The 15,127-nt window shown below is 44.5% G+C and overlaps 1 protein-coding gene and 1 long non-coding RNA gene across 3 annotated transcripts in view; one reads left to right on the forward strand and one right to left on the reverse strand.

Annotated features, from left to right (window-relative positions):
* The window catches only part of DTHD1 (death domain containing 1), a 133,500-nt gene extending 129,456 nt beyond the window's left edge, over nt 1–4,044 (forward strand). Inside the window, exon 10 of the mRNA XM_063922333.1 lies at nt 204–4,044. Coding sequence (XP_063778403.1) covers nt 204–505 — 302 coding nt within the window. The 3' untranslated portion in view covers nt 506–4,044. The remainder of the gene's footprint in view (nt 1–203) is intronic.
* LOC134927613 (uncharacterized) overlaps nt 1–9,623 on the reverse strand; it is a 70,775-nt gene extending 61,152 nt beyond the window's left edge. For both annotated transcript variants that reach the window (XR_010177687.1, XR_010177686.1), the window contains exons 1-2: nt 9,517–9,623; nt 4,524–4,629 (exon numbers count right to left, since the gene is read on the reverse strand). This is a non-coding gene — a long non-coding RNA (uncharacterized LOC134927613). The remainder of the gene's footprint in view (nt 1–4,523; nt 4,630–9,516) is intronic.
* Nucleotides 9,624–15,127: the final 5,504 nt, after the last annotated feature.

The raw sequence follows: 15,127 nt of genomic DNA on the forward strand, positions 1-15,127 counted from the left end.
GTACCTCAGTTATTTTGCTTTTACCATCTGTGTTTAAGCATGGATATCACTAAAACCTAGACTGAGGACGGGGTTTGCAAACACTGGAATATCTGTATAGCTAGGACTTGTAAATCGTTCTACCTGCTCAACCAACTGTACAATGCTTCATTACGTAGAAAAGGGAAATACATACAGTGACCTTCTCTGTTATTGTATACCAGATTTGCTATGGGACAGCGTGTTGAAATGGGTGTCTCATGAGCTATCAGAAGAAGATGCCGCGGAGATGCTACTTTCTCTCCCCATTCGCCGCAGCACCATTCAGTTGGTCAGACTGAAGAGTCCAAATAACCTGTCCGCCCAGATCTATGAACTGCTGAGTCTCTGGAAGAAGAGACTCCCCACATCGACAGACAAGTTCCATCTTTTAGCTCGCCACTTGCTCAAAAGTGGGAGGAGCGATCTTGTGGAGCAAATGAAAATAAAATGGGAGTCCCACATGTCTGGTTCAGCAAAGGTTTAAATTTTGTATGCAATGAAATAACTACTGAGGCAGCTTGCTAGGGGATTCTTTTAACGGCCAGTAAGTGATATTAACTGCGTACACATGTTAAAATAACTGAAAATACTTGTCCACCTCCACAATTATATAAAAAAATATTCTTTGTGCAATTATATCTACAGTATTATACCAAAAACTATATACAGGGTATACACTATATAAATGGAAATCATGAGACATCTTTCTAGAAAAGTCATAGAATAACACTATTATTATTATCCCTTATTTATATGGCGCCACATGTGATTCACAGCGCCCAATCACAAATATGCATAACATGAAGACAGTGACTTACAATTCAATACAATATAGGACAAGTACAGGGTATACAAACATAGCTGAGTCAGTAAGCAGCACTGAAATAGGTATCAGGGCTGCAGAAAACCGAGGGATTTGGTGCCATCAAAGGGAGTATTGAAAAGAAGATAGGTTAAGTAAGTAAGAGATGTAAAAGCACGTGAGGGAAGAGGACCCTGCTCGTGAGAGCTTACATTCTAAAGGGGAGGGGCACACAGACAGGGGTGACACAGATGGGGTAGAAAGTGAGCTTGGGCCAGTAAGAGAGGAGAGGTGGATGTAGTGCGTTTGGTGAGGAAGATGATCCAGGCAGCAACACTAAGGATAGATTTGAAGTGGAGAGATGTATGTGTTAGGGATGCCAGTCAGGAGGAGATTACAGTAGCTCAGTCTGGAGATGACCAGTGAGTGGATAAAGGTCTTAGTGGATCCTGGGTGAGAAAGGGTCTGATCCTGGAAATATTTTTGAGATGAAAATGACAGGTTTGTGATAGGTGCTGAATGTGTTTTTTGAAGGAGAGGGAGGAGTCAAGGATTACTAGTAGTGCCATCTATAGATAATGAAATTGTGGGAGGTGAGGTTTTGCGGGAGGGAGGGAAGATGATCAGTCTTAGACATGTTAAGTTTAAGAAAGTGCTGGAACAGCCAAGAAGAGATAGCAGAGAGACATTTGTATACACGAGTGAGGAGAGCAGGAGAGAGGTCAGGGGAGGAAAGGTAGATTTGAGTATCATCAGCATAGAGATGATATTGTAAGTCAAAAGAGCTAATGCGTTCATCTAAAGAGGATGTATAGAGAGAGAAAAGGAGACGACCAAGGACAGAACCTTGTGGGACATCTACAGTTAGTAGAAGTGGGGGGGAGCTGGAGCCATGAGAGGAGACAGAGAAGGAACAGTCGGAAAGGTAGGTTAGCCAAGAGAGGGCAGTATTATGTAGACCAAGAAAATGAAGGATTTGCAGAAGGAGAGGGTGGTCGACAGAGTCAAAAGCAGTAGAGAGGTCAAGTAGAATAAGCAAAGAGTAGTGACCCTTGGATTTAGCAGAAAAGAGGTCATTCCACACTTTTGTGAGGGCAGTTTCAGTGGAATGAAGAGGACAGAAGCCAGACTGGAATGGGTCAAGCAGTGAGTGAGAGGAAAGAAAGGCAGGAAGGCGGTTATAGACAATACGCTCAAGGAGTTTGGAGGCATAATGAAGGAGAGAGATGGGTCGATAGTTGGAGAGAGTGTGTGGATAAAGGGTAGGGTTTTTAAGAATAGTGGAGATGAGTGCATGTTTGAAAGCAGAGGGGACAGTGCCTGGTGAGAGGGAGAGATTTAGGAGGTGGGCAAGATGGTAACAGGCAGAGAGAGAGAGGCAGCGGAGGAGGCGGGAGAAGATAGGGTTAAGTGGGGAGGTGGAGGAGGGTGAGGAACAGATGAGAGCCATGACTTCCTCACCAGATACATGGGAGAAAGATGTCAGAGTTGGTAAGAGGGAAGGGGAGGGGTGGCAGGAGATAGGAGGTGGCTGGTTGCTGATTTTTTGGTGGGATGTGATGTCCTGATGAATGGAGTCAATTTTGGATGTGAAGTAAGTGGCAAAATCAAGAGCAGAGAGTGAGGAGGGGAGAAGAGATAGGGGTGGGCATAGGAAGGAGTTGAGAGTCGCAAAGAGGTGCCAGGGGTTGGAAGACTGGGTGGATATGAGGTTCTTGAAGTATGAGTGTTTAGCGAGGGAAAGGGCAGCACTGATTGAAGAGAGCATAAGTTGAAATGGAGAAGTCTGCCTTAGAGCGTGATTTCCTCCACAGTCGCTCAGCAGTAGGTGAGCATTTTTGTAAATATCTTGGAGTGCCAGGGTTAAGGTGTTAATCTGCAAGGGTGAATAGTGGTTGGTGAAGCGCCAGAGTCAAGAACAGAAGTAAGGGAAGCATTGTATAGGGATGTGGCTTGTTCAGGGCGTGAGAGAGACAGTATAGGAGAGAGAAGCGAGTCGAGTACGGAGGATAGGGAAGTGGTGTCGATAGCCTCAATGTTGCATTTACTGATGATAGCCTTAGGAGGTAGAGATGGAGTAGCAGAGAGAGATAAGTTAAAGGAGAGCATGTGGTGATCTGAGAGGGGAAATGCGGAGTTGGAGAAATCAGAAATATCACAACGGTGAGTGAAGACCAGATCCAGTGAGCTCCCATTCATATAGGAGGGGGAGAAGGTCCACAGGGAGAGACCAAGTGAAGATGTAAGGTTAAGGAGTTTAGAGGCAGTGGATTTTGGTCTTAATTCAGATCTGATCGCGGCAGCAAATTTGTTAGCTAATGGGCAAAACCATGGGCCTAATGCAGACCCGATCGCTGGGCAGCAATTTTTACTGTGCTGCGATCAGATTGCCGTCGCCTACAGGGGGAGTGTATTTCAGCTGTTCAAGTGTGAGAATGCATGTGTAGCAGAGCTGCACAAACTGATTTTGTGCAGTCTCTGCGCAGCCCAAGACTTACTCAGCCGCTGTGATCACTTCAGCCTGTCCGGGAACAGAATTGACGTCAGGCACCCTCCCTGAAAACGCTCGGACACGCCTTAGTTTTTCCAGACACTCCCAGAAAACGGTCAATTGTCACCCACAAATGCCCTCTACCTGTCAATCTCCTTGCGTTCGCCTGTGCAATCGCATTTTTTTGCACCATTCCGATGCTATGCACCGATGCCCGATGCAGACGTCTGACATGCCTGCGCATTGCGGTGCATACGCATGCGCAGTTCAGAACTGATCGCAGGCTGTGAGAAAATGCATCCTAGCGATCAGGTCTGAATTACCCCCCATGTGCAGTGCACGGGGGGCAGATGTAACATGTGCAGAGAGAGTTAGATTTGGGTGGGTTATTTCGTTTCTGTGTAGGGTAAATACTGGCTGCTTTATTTTTACACTGCAATTTAGATTTCAGTTTGAACACACCCCACCCAAATCTAACTCTCTCTGCATATGTTAGTTATATCTGCCTCCCCTGCAGTGCACATGGTTTTGCCCATTAGCTTACAAATTTGCTGCTGTGATCAACTCTGAATTAGGCCCTTTGTGGGGATATCAATTGACTCACACTTTTATTTAAACATGTACAAATGTGTGTACAAAGTACAAACTGAGGCTAATCTGTCCAAAAACCTTTATATACCTATTTAGGTTTTATAGCTAGCCCATCTTACAGCAATATTTTTCTGTATTATACGGTATGTATAATATTTAGCAATAAGTTGTTTGTTATTGATTTTACTTTACTGCAATAAACATCTGTGTGCTTGATTTCTTTTACCTTTCTAATTTTTTCTGAGTATACAGTATTTGTAACACTGTATTTGATTACTGTTACATCCTACAGAGAGGAATTAGAAAATGTACAAATACAGAACCCTTGAATATAGATTTACATTCCCTGAAGGAGTTGGGAATAAGATCCCGGTTGTCGGGATGCTGGTGGTTACATAACTGACACTGATAATGCCGACAAGAGACAGGGTAATTATTATACCCCCCCCCCCCATGTCCCCTACCCTAACCCACCTGGGGTGACGGCTAGGTCTAAGACAGCGGGAGTGGATGAGCTAAGCCATCGAAGGTGGCGGCTATAGCTAACCCTCCTCTATAGTGCTTAACCACCCAACCCCCACCCCCCATCCAGACCCTAATAGTGACAACGATACTTACTTCGGGATGTTGGCAGTTGGTGTTCTGGCGCTGGGATTCCGAGTGGTGTCGGGATTCTGGAGTTGGTCACATGACCGCCAGCATCCGGACTGCTGGTACATCCCCCCTGAACAAATTACATTAGTTTAGTTTAGGAAATACAGAGACACAGTATACAGGTACTTGCCAAGTCAAGGGTTATTATTTTGCAGCTTTATGATAAATATATGAGTATACCATACTTTTAAACCATATATTCTTAAAACCTAAAGAAGCAACTAAAAACAGTGATTGCACTATTAATTTGCCTACACACTGTACGATTTTGATTGATTTGATAGGTCACTTGAAATTGATGATCCCTTATACCATGTGTGGCAAGATACCTGAAACTAATATTTTATTACTTTCTTTGAGTTAGGGCTGGACAAGGTGCTGTTTAATAGACAGTATAATAGACAAATATTATCAGTTTTCTCACAATTAGTTCCTCAGTCAAGAGGGAAAACAGCTACTGTATTTCAGATGTCAGCATCTGTATTACTAAAATGAGCTCCCTACAATATTATATGGCATATGGCTGAACCTGCTATCATTATAGGACCTCTGTTAAATACATATTGTAGGCCCAGATTTATTACGACTCGGTGAATGAGAAATAGCATGGTGATAAAGTGCCAACCAATCAGCTCCCAGCTGTCATGTTACAGGCTGTGTTTAAAAATGACAGATATGATCTGATTGGTTGTTACTTTATCACCATGCAATTTATCACTCTCCAAGGCTTGATAAACCTGGGTCATAAAACGAGAACACACGTAGCAGTGTGTAGATTATTCACCAACTACTGTATGAAGATTTGATTTCGAACTTGCTACTGTAAGTGCAATGAAACCATATTCCACAAGATGGCACTCAAAGACTTCTTCTTTAACCATCGGAAGCCCACAATACATCAAACGCATTCTGCTTTCTGTATATCAAATTTAAGATGCTAAAGAATGTTGGTTGAATTGAAAAACAAGTGCATACAAAAATAAGCACATAAGTATAAAACAGGTGTTAAAGTAAAAATTAAAATTAAAAAAAGGATAAATGGAAGTTTGTTTTGTGCTTCTTGTTTGTCAATGCCTTTCGCTGTTATGACCTGTATTAAAGCCTTAGGAACCAGTGACAAAATGTATTTCATCTGTCATAACACTTTCATACAGAGGACACAAATGTACTAACAAAAAGCCTGGTTAAACATTCTTAGGGGAAAAGGTACAGTTTTAGAACCAGGGGCGCTTCTAGAGAGGAAAAGGACCGTGTGCAGACTCTGTCTGTGCCCCCTCCTCTCTAGCCGGCAGCACTGTAGACTCTGGGCACTAGGGTAACTACTGGGACCCTAGCGCTGTCCAAGAGCCTAGTGCGCATGCACTGATCTCCGGGAAAATGGCGTGGTAGCCATTTTCCCCAGAGATTTCATTACTGCGCCTGCGCAAATCTCAGGAAAAATGACCGCCTCACCATTTACTGGAGATTTACTTAGAGATGCTGCCTCCAGCGGGGGACTCCACAGAGGTGAGTATTTAATAAATAGGTGCAGGGTGTGCAGTGTGGGCTCCCCCCAGATTCTGGGGGTCCGTGTGCATCGCACACACTGCACCCATTGTAAATACACCAGTGTTCAGAACATAAGAAAGGCAATATAATCTCTAATGACGAGGCTGCCAAACTAATATTTTATCCATTGTCTCTTTACTGTACTATTATTGTGCTGCTTAAACTTCATATGGACTATAGTATAGGCAAAAAAAACTATGGTAAATGAAATATATTAAACCAGAAACTTTATATTTCTATATAATCTCACTGTAAGCCTTGACTATCTTTTCTAGAGAGAAGGCCTTCCGTTTAGAGAGCAGATCTTCAAGCAGTATAGGTATGGTATATAGATTTGGTCTTTCCACAAAATAAAGCTCAATAGAAAGGGAGGGAGGGAGGGGAGTGTGGCAAGCACGACCTGCTCCAAAAGTAGTAGCCAAACCAAGATCATAAGTGCCAGAGTGGTAAAGGTCTCACTTGGAACTAGGTCAAGACACCACCATAGTAGGTAGGATTTACCTCAATTGCTTTACACTTGAGGCCTCTGCTGAGAAGCCATCCACAGAAGCAATCGGTCCTTGATACCATTTTTTTCATTTAACCATTTCCTTATCCTAAGCTAGGACTACCGCCAGGTAAAACAGAAATAAATGAATAAATGACTGTTGCTCTATGAACTATAGCGCTGGAAGTAAGCTTCTAGCTAGAATATACCAATGCCACAGCCGCAACTAGCGGGGGACGGAGAGAAGTCGGAGGCGGGAGTACGAAGCCGGGAGTGAACCCACGTGCACCCAAAATAAAAGAAGGTGCGTGCTGGCAGTGGTTCACTTAAAGAAAAGGAAGGTGGGGGAAGTGAATACTGTCATACTGAGCTGTGTTTTGCCATTTTCTCTGAGCACAGTAGCTGCCAATGCAAATGAGGATCCAGACGTCCACCTACCCTGCACTGTAAATGATTTACTACAGTGGACGCCTGCTTCCTCATTTGCACTGGCTCCTACATTTTACTAAGTGGCATATGAACGGGGAACCTTGTGATGTTAAAGAAAATGGCTGGTGGACACTGGTTTCCAAAATTGAAAGTGCAAATTTATTTATAAAGATAAGTACATTACTACAGATGGAACCATGCTAATCGTGGCTCAGTCTGTGCCTGGGCGTGCCCGGCGAGGCGGACAGTCGGTAAAGAACAGGGCGCACATGCGTCGTAGATGCACACGTGCCCCATTCAAAGTGAATGGGACCGTCTCTGTACGTTCGGCGGCGTGCCGAGGTCCAGGCACGCCTAGGCATGCCGCTCGCCCCCGCCTGCAATGCAGCCACTCTAAATGAGCGTGGCTCCATCTGTATACTAAAAAAAAAAAAACCTATAAAATTTGCTATTTTTAATACATACCTATAAATAAATTTGCACTAATATATATATATATATATATATATATTTATTAGTCAGGTGTCGCATTAAATAAGCCAATGTTCCAGGGCCTATAGACCCTTTTGTCAAGATGTGAAAGGTGTGACAAAGGCGCTCCGGAGCCATTGCTAAAACTGTTGCTTTTATGGTTAAAAAAATGTCTGACAGGGCAGAGACTATAGTTGTGGTGATGCTTTTTTGTTATTTTTTATTTTATTTAAAAAAAAATATATATTTTTTTTTGGGGGGGGGGGGGGGGGGAGTTGGCGCCGAATTACTGCCTTGCCGGGTGACAGAAATTCTAGTTTCGGCCTTGCCACTGCAGTGCCAATATTATGACAGAGATCAGACAAAGAGGCGTGAGGCGCAAGTTTGTGCATAGCTTAACATTTGGGAGTTAAAGTACATATAGAGAATGCATAAGATGAATCTATTAATGAACATAGACTTAAAGATAAAAGTAACATTTTAATGAATAAATATTTTTAACAGTGACTATGGCGTTGTTTGTAAATTGTTAATATAAAAACAAAACATTAACCATTAAGGGGTCTATGTACTAAGCCATGGATGGAGATAAAGTGAAAGGAGATAAAAGCCCAACCAACCAGCTCCTGTCATTTTTCAAACACAGCCTATGACATGGCAGTTAGGAGCTGATTGGCTGGTACTATATCTCCATCCAAGACTTAATAAATAGACCCCTAAATCCTAAATCCATCAATGTGACAGACACGATTCTCTTCTATCATCCAACTGACAGATTCCCTGTAAGAGGTAAAATAAACCAGACTACGGCTGAAACTTACATATCTTATTAAAATATCCTGTCAAGAAAACTCTTACAATCCTCTCCTGATGACAAGCAAACACTGCGCCGTGACTCACAGGGCAAAATTAGAAGTGTATCTTTAAATATTGATGCTAATTAAAATAGGGCTTTTTGCATCAATGCCGTTTTAGAATTGCTTTGACACATTGCCAGAGTGTATTTTGCAATTAAGGCAGGGAGTCAGGAAAATGTCAATCTTGTTTATTCTATAGCAGCAATATATTCAGCCCAACAGATGGTTTAAGTGATAGCGCTTCATGCAGATAAATACGCCAAACCCTACAAATTGGCTTTCACTTTATAATACATTTGATAAACTTGTTTTGTGGGGTAAACGGAAATAAAATTAAGTGTAATATCCAATTCATTTTAATTTAATTTAATTTTAAATACACAGGAAAACAAAACAGATGCAGAGAAACATATTGTAGATACCATATTTATTGCATATAATCTTTATTATAAATCGCTCAGTACCATCTATACTGTTTGCACTGCCTTAGGCAATTTTGCTTTGAAGGGAAAAACAAGACAGATTATACTTGTGTGGCATAGTGCACTTGTTAACTTGGCATAGTGCACTCTGGGCCCGGTACATGTTTGTATGGAATCATACAGCCGCAAGGAAGCAACTGTGCAATTCCATCTAATTCAAATTCTAATGTAGCAGGAGGCATCTGTAGAAGACACCTCTTGAAAGCATTAACGATGATCTAAGTGCTGCGCCTGATGACACAACCTTGCATCACCATCGTGACCATCAGTTGAGACTCACATTGGATTCAGGCACCGGCCAGGATGTGTAAGCTGAAGCTTTTGCAAACAAACAATGGCAGCTGCTAAATCACTCTGGAGGTACTAATCAGGTACTAGAGAATGAAGGGGTCACAGCAAATAGAAAAAAAATGGGGGGGTGGGGGTACTTTTCCACTACTCCAGCACACTGACTAATACCTGTAAAAATATTTGAACCTTTCTGGTAATAGAATTTCAGAGATATTTGTTACGTGAATTTGCAAATACATGGGAAGCTGCTGCCCAACTTCACCGCTTCTCTGATATCAGCAGTCCTACACTACATAACAGCAGTGCCCACATAGGGCCATGTGATTTGTCTACAGTAAGGCCTCATGATAAAGGATCATACAAAAATACATCCAGAATGAGGGCTAGCTTACCTGAGAGCCATCCCTAAGATCTCCCATTAGCACTACAAGGACCAGCATGCCTTCCAAATAATGCCCTTATTCAATGCCTTCTCACACATGCAAACAGTGGTAACAACTCAATCATTCTGGAGAAACTTATCAGGTTCTAGAAAAGGGGATGGGCCACAGCAAACAGAAAGGGAGGGGGGTGCTTCCTCCCCCCTGGTATCCCCCCAGCACACTGACTAATACCTGTAACAATACTTGAAGCTTACTCAGGCTGTCTGTAGGGTCCAAACACCCGAGTCCAGGAAGTTTGTGTCCGACAAAGCAGACCCTGGGCCCATTACTGCTTAAAAGCAGGAGCAACATTTTACACTCAGAGGAAGGGGTTTTATTTAGTTCCCTTTTATTTAGTTCCCTTCCACAGCCCCTGGCTTGGGTAATTAGTACCTGCCAACCAGGCCCGGCGCTACCCGCTCAGCGAAGGGATGCAGTGCAGAGAGGCGCTGGGAGGGATAGGCGCTTCCCCTACTCTGCATCCCTTCCCTGCTGCGCCGTCCTGTCCCCCCTGCTGCTGCTGCCAGTGCTGTGTCTGTCACTGTATGACAGGCACTGTCAGCGGGCTCCTGCAGCATGATACGCCTCCTCCCGCCCCTCACCTCATCTCAACTGTGTGAGAGCGCCGAGTACGGGACAGAAGGGGGCGGAGCTACACGGCCATGTAGGGGCGTGGCTAAACGGCCATAAGGGGCGGAGCTACACGGACCTGGCTGCTGTACAGAGGGAGACTGAATTAGGTAAGTGGAGGGTGAGAGAGAAGTGTGTGTGTGTGTGTGTGTATGGTGGGTGTGTTTGTGTGTGTATATGTGTGTGTGTGTGTGTGTGTGTGAGGTATGTCTGTGCACGCGCTCTATGGACGCCACTACTGGGGGGGCATTACGTATAAGGACGCTATTACTACAGGGGGGCATTACGTGTAACAACGCTACTACTGGGGGGGCCATTACGTGTAAGGACGCTACTACTACTGGGGCTGGGGGCATTACATATAAGAACGCTACTACTACTGGGGGGGCATTATGTACAAGGAGGCTACTATTACCGGGAGGGCATTACGTATAAGGACGCTACTACTACTGGGGGGTATTACGTATAAGGACGCGTCTACTACTGGGGGTGCACTACGTATAAGGACGCTACTACTACTACTGTGGGTGCATTATGTATAAGAATGCTACTACTACTTGGGGAGCATTATGTATAAGGATGCTACTACTACTGGGGTGCATTATGTATAAGGACGCTACTACTACGGGTGGGGCATTACGAATAAGATTAATAAGATTGTGCTACATTGTGGCGTAATTTTAAATGGGGGTACTACTGTGTGGCCATGCCCCTTACTTGTGAGACCACACCCCTTTTCCTGGCGCGCGCCAAAGGAATATGGGAGGGCGCAAATTTATAGTTTGCAGGGGGGCGCCGAACACCCTAGCACCGGCCCTGCTGCCAACCCCCTCCTGGCATCCCTACTTCTTGCTGCTGCTAGAATCTATTGATTGGTTCATTCTATGAGATTTTGTCCTCTATGTGCTATGTGACACAAAAACAAGGTCCCTGCTAGAGATGTGCACTTGAAATTTTTCGGGTTTTGTGTTTTGGTTTTGTGTTCGGTTCCGCGGCCGTGTTTTGGGTTCGACCGCGTTTTGGCAAAACCTCACCGAATTTTTTTTGTCGGATTCGGGTGTGTTTTGGATTCGGGTGTTTTTTTCAAAAAACACTAAAAAACAGCTTAAATCATAGAATTTGGGGGTCATTTTGATCCCAAAGTATTATTAACCTCAAAAACCATAATTTCCACTCATTTTCAGTCTATTCTGAATACCTCACACCTCACAATATTATTTTTAGTCCTAAAATTTGCACCGAGGTCGCTGGATGACTAAGCTAAGCGACCCTAGTGGCCGACACAAACACCGGGCCCATCTAGGAGTGGCACTGCAGTGTCACGCAGGATGGCCCTTCCAAAAAACACTCCCCAAACAGCACATGACGCAAAGAAAAAAAGAGGCGCAATGAGGTAGCTGTGTGAGTAAGATAAGCGACCCTAGTGGCCGACACAAACACCGGGCCCATCTAGGAGTGGCACTGCAGTGTCACGCAGGATGGCCCTTCCAAAAAACACTCCCCAAACAGCACATGACGCAAAGAAAAAAAGAGGCGCAATGAGGTAGCTGTGTGAGTAAGCTAAGCGACCCTAGTGGCCGACACAAACACCTGGCCCATCTAGGAGTGGCACTGCAGTGTCACGCAGGATGGCCCTTCCAAAAAACACTCCTCAAACAGCACATGACGCAAAGAAAAAAAGAGGCGCAATGAGGTAGCTGTGTGAGTAAGATAAGCGACCCTAGTGGCCGACACAAACACCGGGCCCATCTAGGAGTGGCACTGCAGTGTCACGCAGGATGGCCCTTCCAAAAAACACTCCCCAAACAGCACATGACGCAAAGAAAAAAAGAGGCGCAATGAGGTAGCTGTGTGAGTAAGATAAGCGACCCTAGTGGCCGACACAAACACCTGGCCCATCTAGGAGTGGCACTGCAGTGTCACGCAGGATGGCCCTTCCAAAAAACACTCCCCAAACAGCACATGACGCAAAGAAAAATTAAAGAAAAAAGAGGTGCAAGATGGAATTGTCCTTGGGCCCTCCCACCCACCCTTATGTTGTATAAACAGGACATGCACACTTTAACCAACCCATCATTTCAGTGACAGGGTCTGCCACACGACTGTGACTGAAATGACGGGTTGGTTTGGACCCCCACCAAAAAAGAAGCAATTAATCTCTCCTTGCACAAACTGGCTCTACAGAGGCAAGATGTCCACCTCATCATCATCCTCCGATATATCACCGGAGGATGTTCCGAGGTGGTTAACGTCCTTACCCCTACTTATTACAGCTTGACAAAGGCAACACACGGCTTGACAAATGTTGTCCGCATTTCTGTTGAAATACTTCCACACCGAAGAGCTGATTTTTTTGGTATTTTCACCAGGCATGTCAACGGCCATATTCCTCCCACGGACAACAGGTGTCTCCCCGGGTGCCTGACTTAAACAAACCACCTCACCATCAGAATCCTCCTTGTCAATTTCCTCCCCAGCGCCAGCAACACCCATATCCTCCTCATCCTGGTGTACTTCAACACTGACATCTTCAATCTGACTATCAGGAACTGGACTGCGGGTGCTCCTTCAAATGGTGGAAGGCGCATGCTCTTCACGTCCAGTGTTGGGAAGGTCAGGCATCGCAACCGACACAATTGGACTCTCCTTGTGGATTTGGGATTTCGAAGAACGCACAGTTCTTTGCGGTGCTTTTGCCAGCTTGAGTCTTTTCATTTTTCTAGCGAGAGGCTGAGTGCTTCCATCCTCATGTGAAGCTGAACCACTAGCCATGAACATAGGCCAGGGCCTCAGCCGTTCCTTGCCACGCCGTGTGGTAAATGGCATATTGGCAAGTTTACGCTTCTCCTCCGACAATTTTATTTTAGATTTTGGAGTCCTTTTTTTACTGATATTTGGTGTTTTGGATTTTACATGCTCTTTACTATGACATTGGGCATCGGCCTTGGCAGACGACGTTGCTGGCATTTCATCGTCTCGGCTATGACTAGTGGCAGCAGCTTCAGCACGAGGTGGAAGTGGATCTTGATCTTTCCCTAATTTTGGAACCTCAACATTTTTGTTCTCCATATTTTAATAGGCACAACTAAAAGGCACCTCAGGTAAACAATGGAGATGGATGGATACTAGTATACTTATGGATGGACGAGCGACTGCCGACACAGAGGTAGCTACAGCCGTGGACTACCGTACTGTGTCTGCTGCTAATATAGACTGGATGATAATGAGATGAAATCAATATATATATATATATATAATATCACTAGTACTGCAGCCGGACAGGTATATATATTTATTATGTAATGACTGATGACGGACCTGCTGGACACTGTCAGCTCAGCAGCACCGCAGACTGCTACAGTAAGCTACTATAGTAGTATGTATAAAGAGGAAAGAAAAAAAAAAACCACGGGTAGGTGGTATACAATTATGGATGGACGAGCGACTGCCGACACAGAGGTAGCTACAGCCGTGGACTACCGTACTGTGTCTGCTGCTAATATAGACTGGATGATAATGAGATGAAATCAATATATATATATATATAATATCACACTAGTACTGCAGCCGGACAGGTAGATATATTTATTATGTAATGACTGATGACGGACCTGCTGGACACTGTCAGCTCAGCAGCACCGCAGACTGCTACAGTAAGCTACTATAGTAGTATGTATAAAGAAGAAAGGGAAAAAAAAAAAACACGGGTAGGTGGTATACAATTATGGATGGACGAGCGACTGCCGACACAGAGGTAGCTACAGCCGTGGACTACCGTACTGTGTCTGCTGCTAATATAGACTGGATGATAATGAGATGAAATCAATATATATATATAATATCACTAGTACTGCAGACGGACAGGTATATATATTTATTATGTAATGACTGATGACGGACCTGCTGGACACTGTCAGCTCAGCAGCACCGCAGACTGCTACAGTAAGCTACTATAGTAGTATGTGTAAAGAAGAAGAAAGAAAAAAACAAAAACGGGTAGGTGGTATACAATATTATATATATATTATATACAATTATATATATATATATATATATTAAACTGGTGGTGATTATTAAACTGGTGGTCAGGTCACTGGTCACACTATCAGCAACTTGCAAGTAGTACTCCTAAGCAGACAATCACAATATATATTATACTGGTGGTCAGTATGGTCACAATGGCAGTGTGGCACTCTGGCAGCAAAAGTGTGCACTGTACGTTATATGTACTCCTGAGTCCTGCTCTCAGACTCTAACTGCTCCCCACTGTCAGTGTCTCCCCCACAAGTCAGATATACATTATACAGTCACACTATCTATCTATCACTTCAGCAAGTAGTAGTACTCCTCCTAATGCTCCCCAAAATTACTACTGTGTCTCTCTCTACTCTAGTCTCACTCTCTTCTCTATAAACGGAGAGGACGCCAGCCACGTCCTCTCCCTATGAATCTCAATGCACGTGTGAAAATGGCGGCGACGCGCGGCTCCTTATATAGAATCCGAGTCTCGCGATAGAATCCGAGCCTCGCGAGAATCCGACAGCGGGATGATGACGTTCGGGCGCGCTCGGGTTAACCGAGCAAGGCGGGAAGATCCGAGTCGCTCGGACCCGTGTAAAAAAAAATGAAGTTCGGGCAGGTTCGGATTCCGAGGAACCGAACCCGCTCATCTCTAGTCCCTGCACCACCTGCATGTTAACAACAGTCAGTGTGTATGATCTATTCACAGAGGCCCTCATTCAGGTGTGTTTAGAATCATGTGGAAGCAGCAGCGATAGCTCCAATATGGTAGAGCTTCCTGCTGCATTAATGATCCGAACTGCGTCTGACCATCTGTGACATCATGGCCGGCTGCGTGACCCATGGGGTCGCGCAAGCCATCCGCTGCAGCTGCTACATGCCAGTGGCGTGCGGTGAGGTCAGTGGCTGGTAAGGCACTGCAGCCATAATG

The sequence above is a fragment of the Pseudophryne corroboree genome, chromosome 1 (assembly GCF_028390025.1).
Source record: "Pseudophryne corroboree isolate aPseCor3 chromosome 1, aPseCor3.hap2, whole genome shotgun sequence".
Taxonomy (NCBI): Eukaryota; Metazoa; Chordata; class Amphibia; order Anura; family Myobatrachidae; genus Pseudophryne; species Pseudophryne corroboree.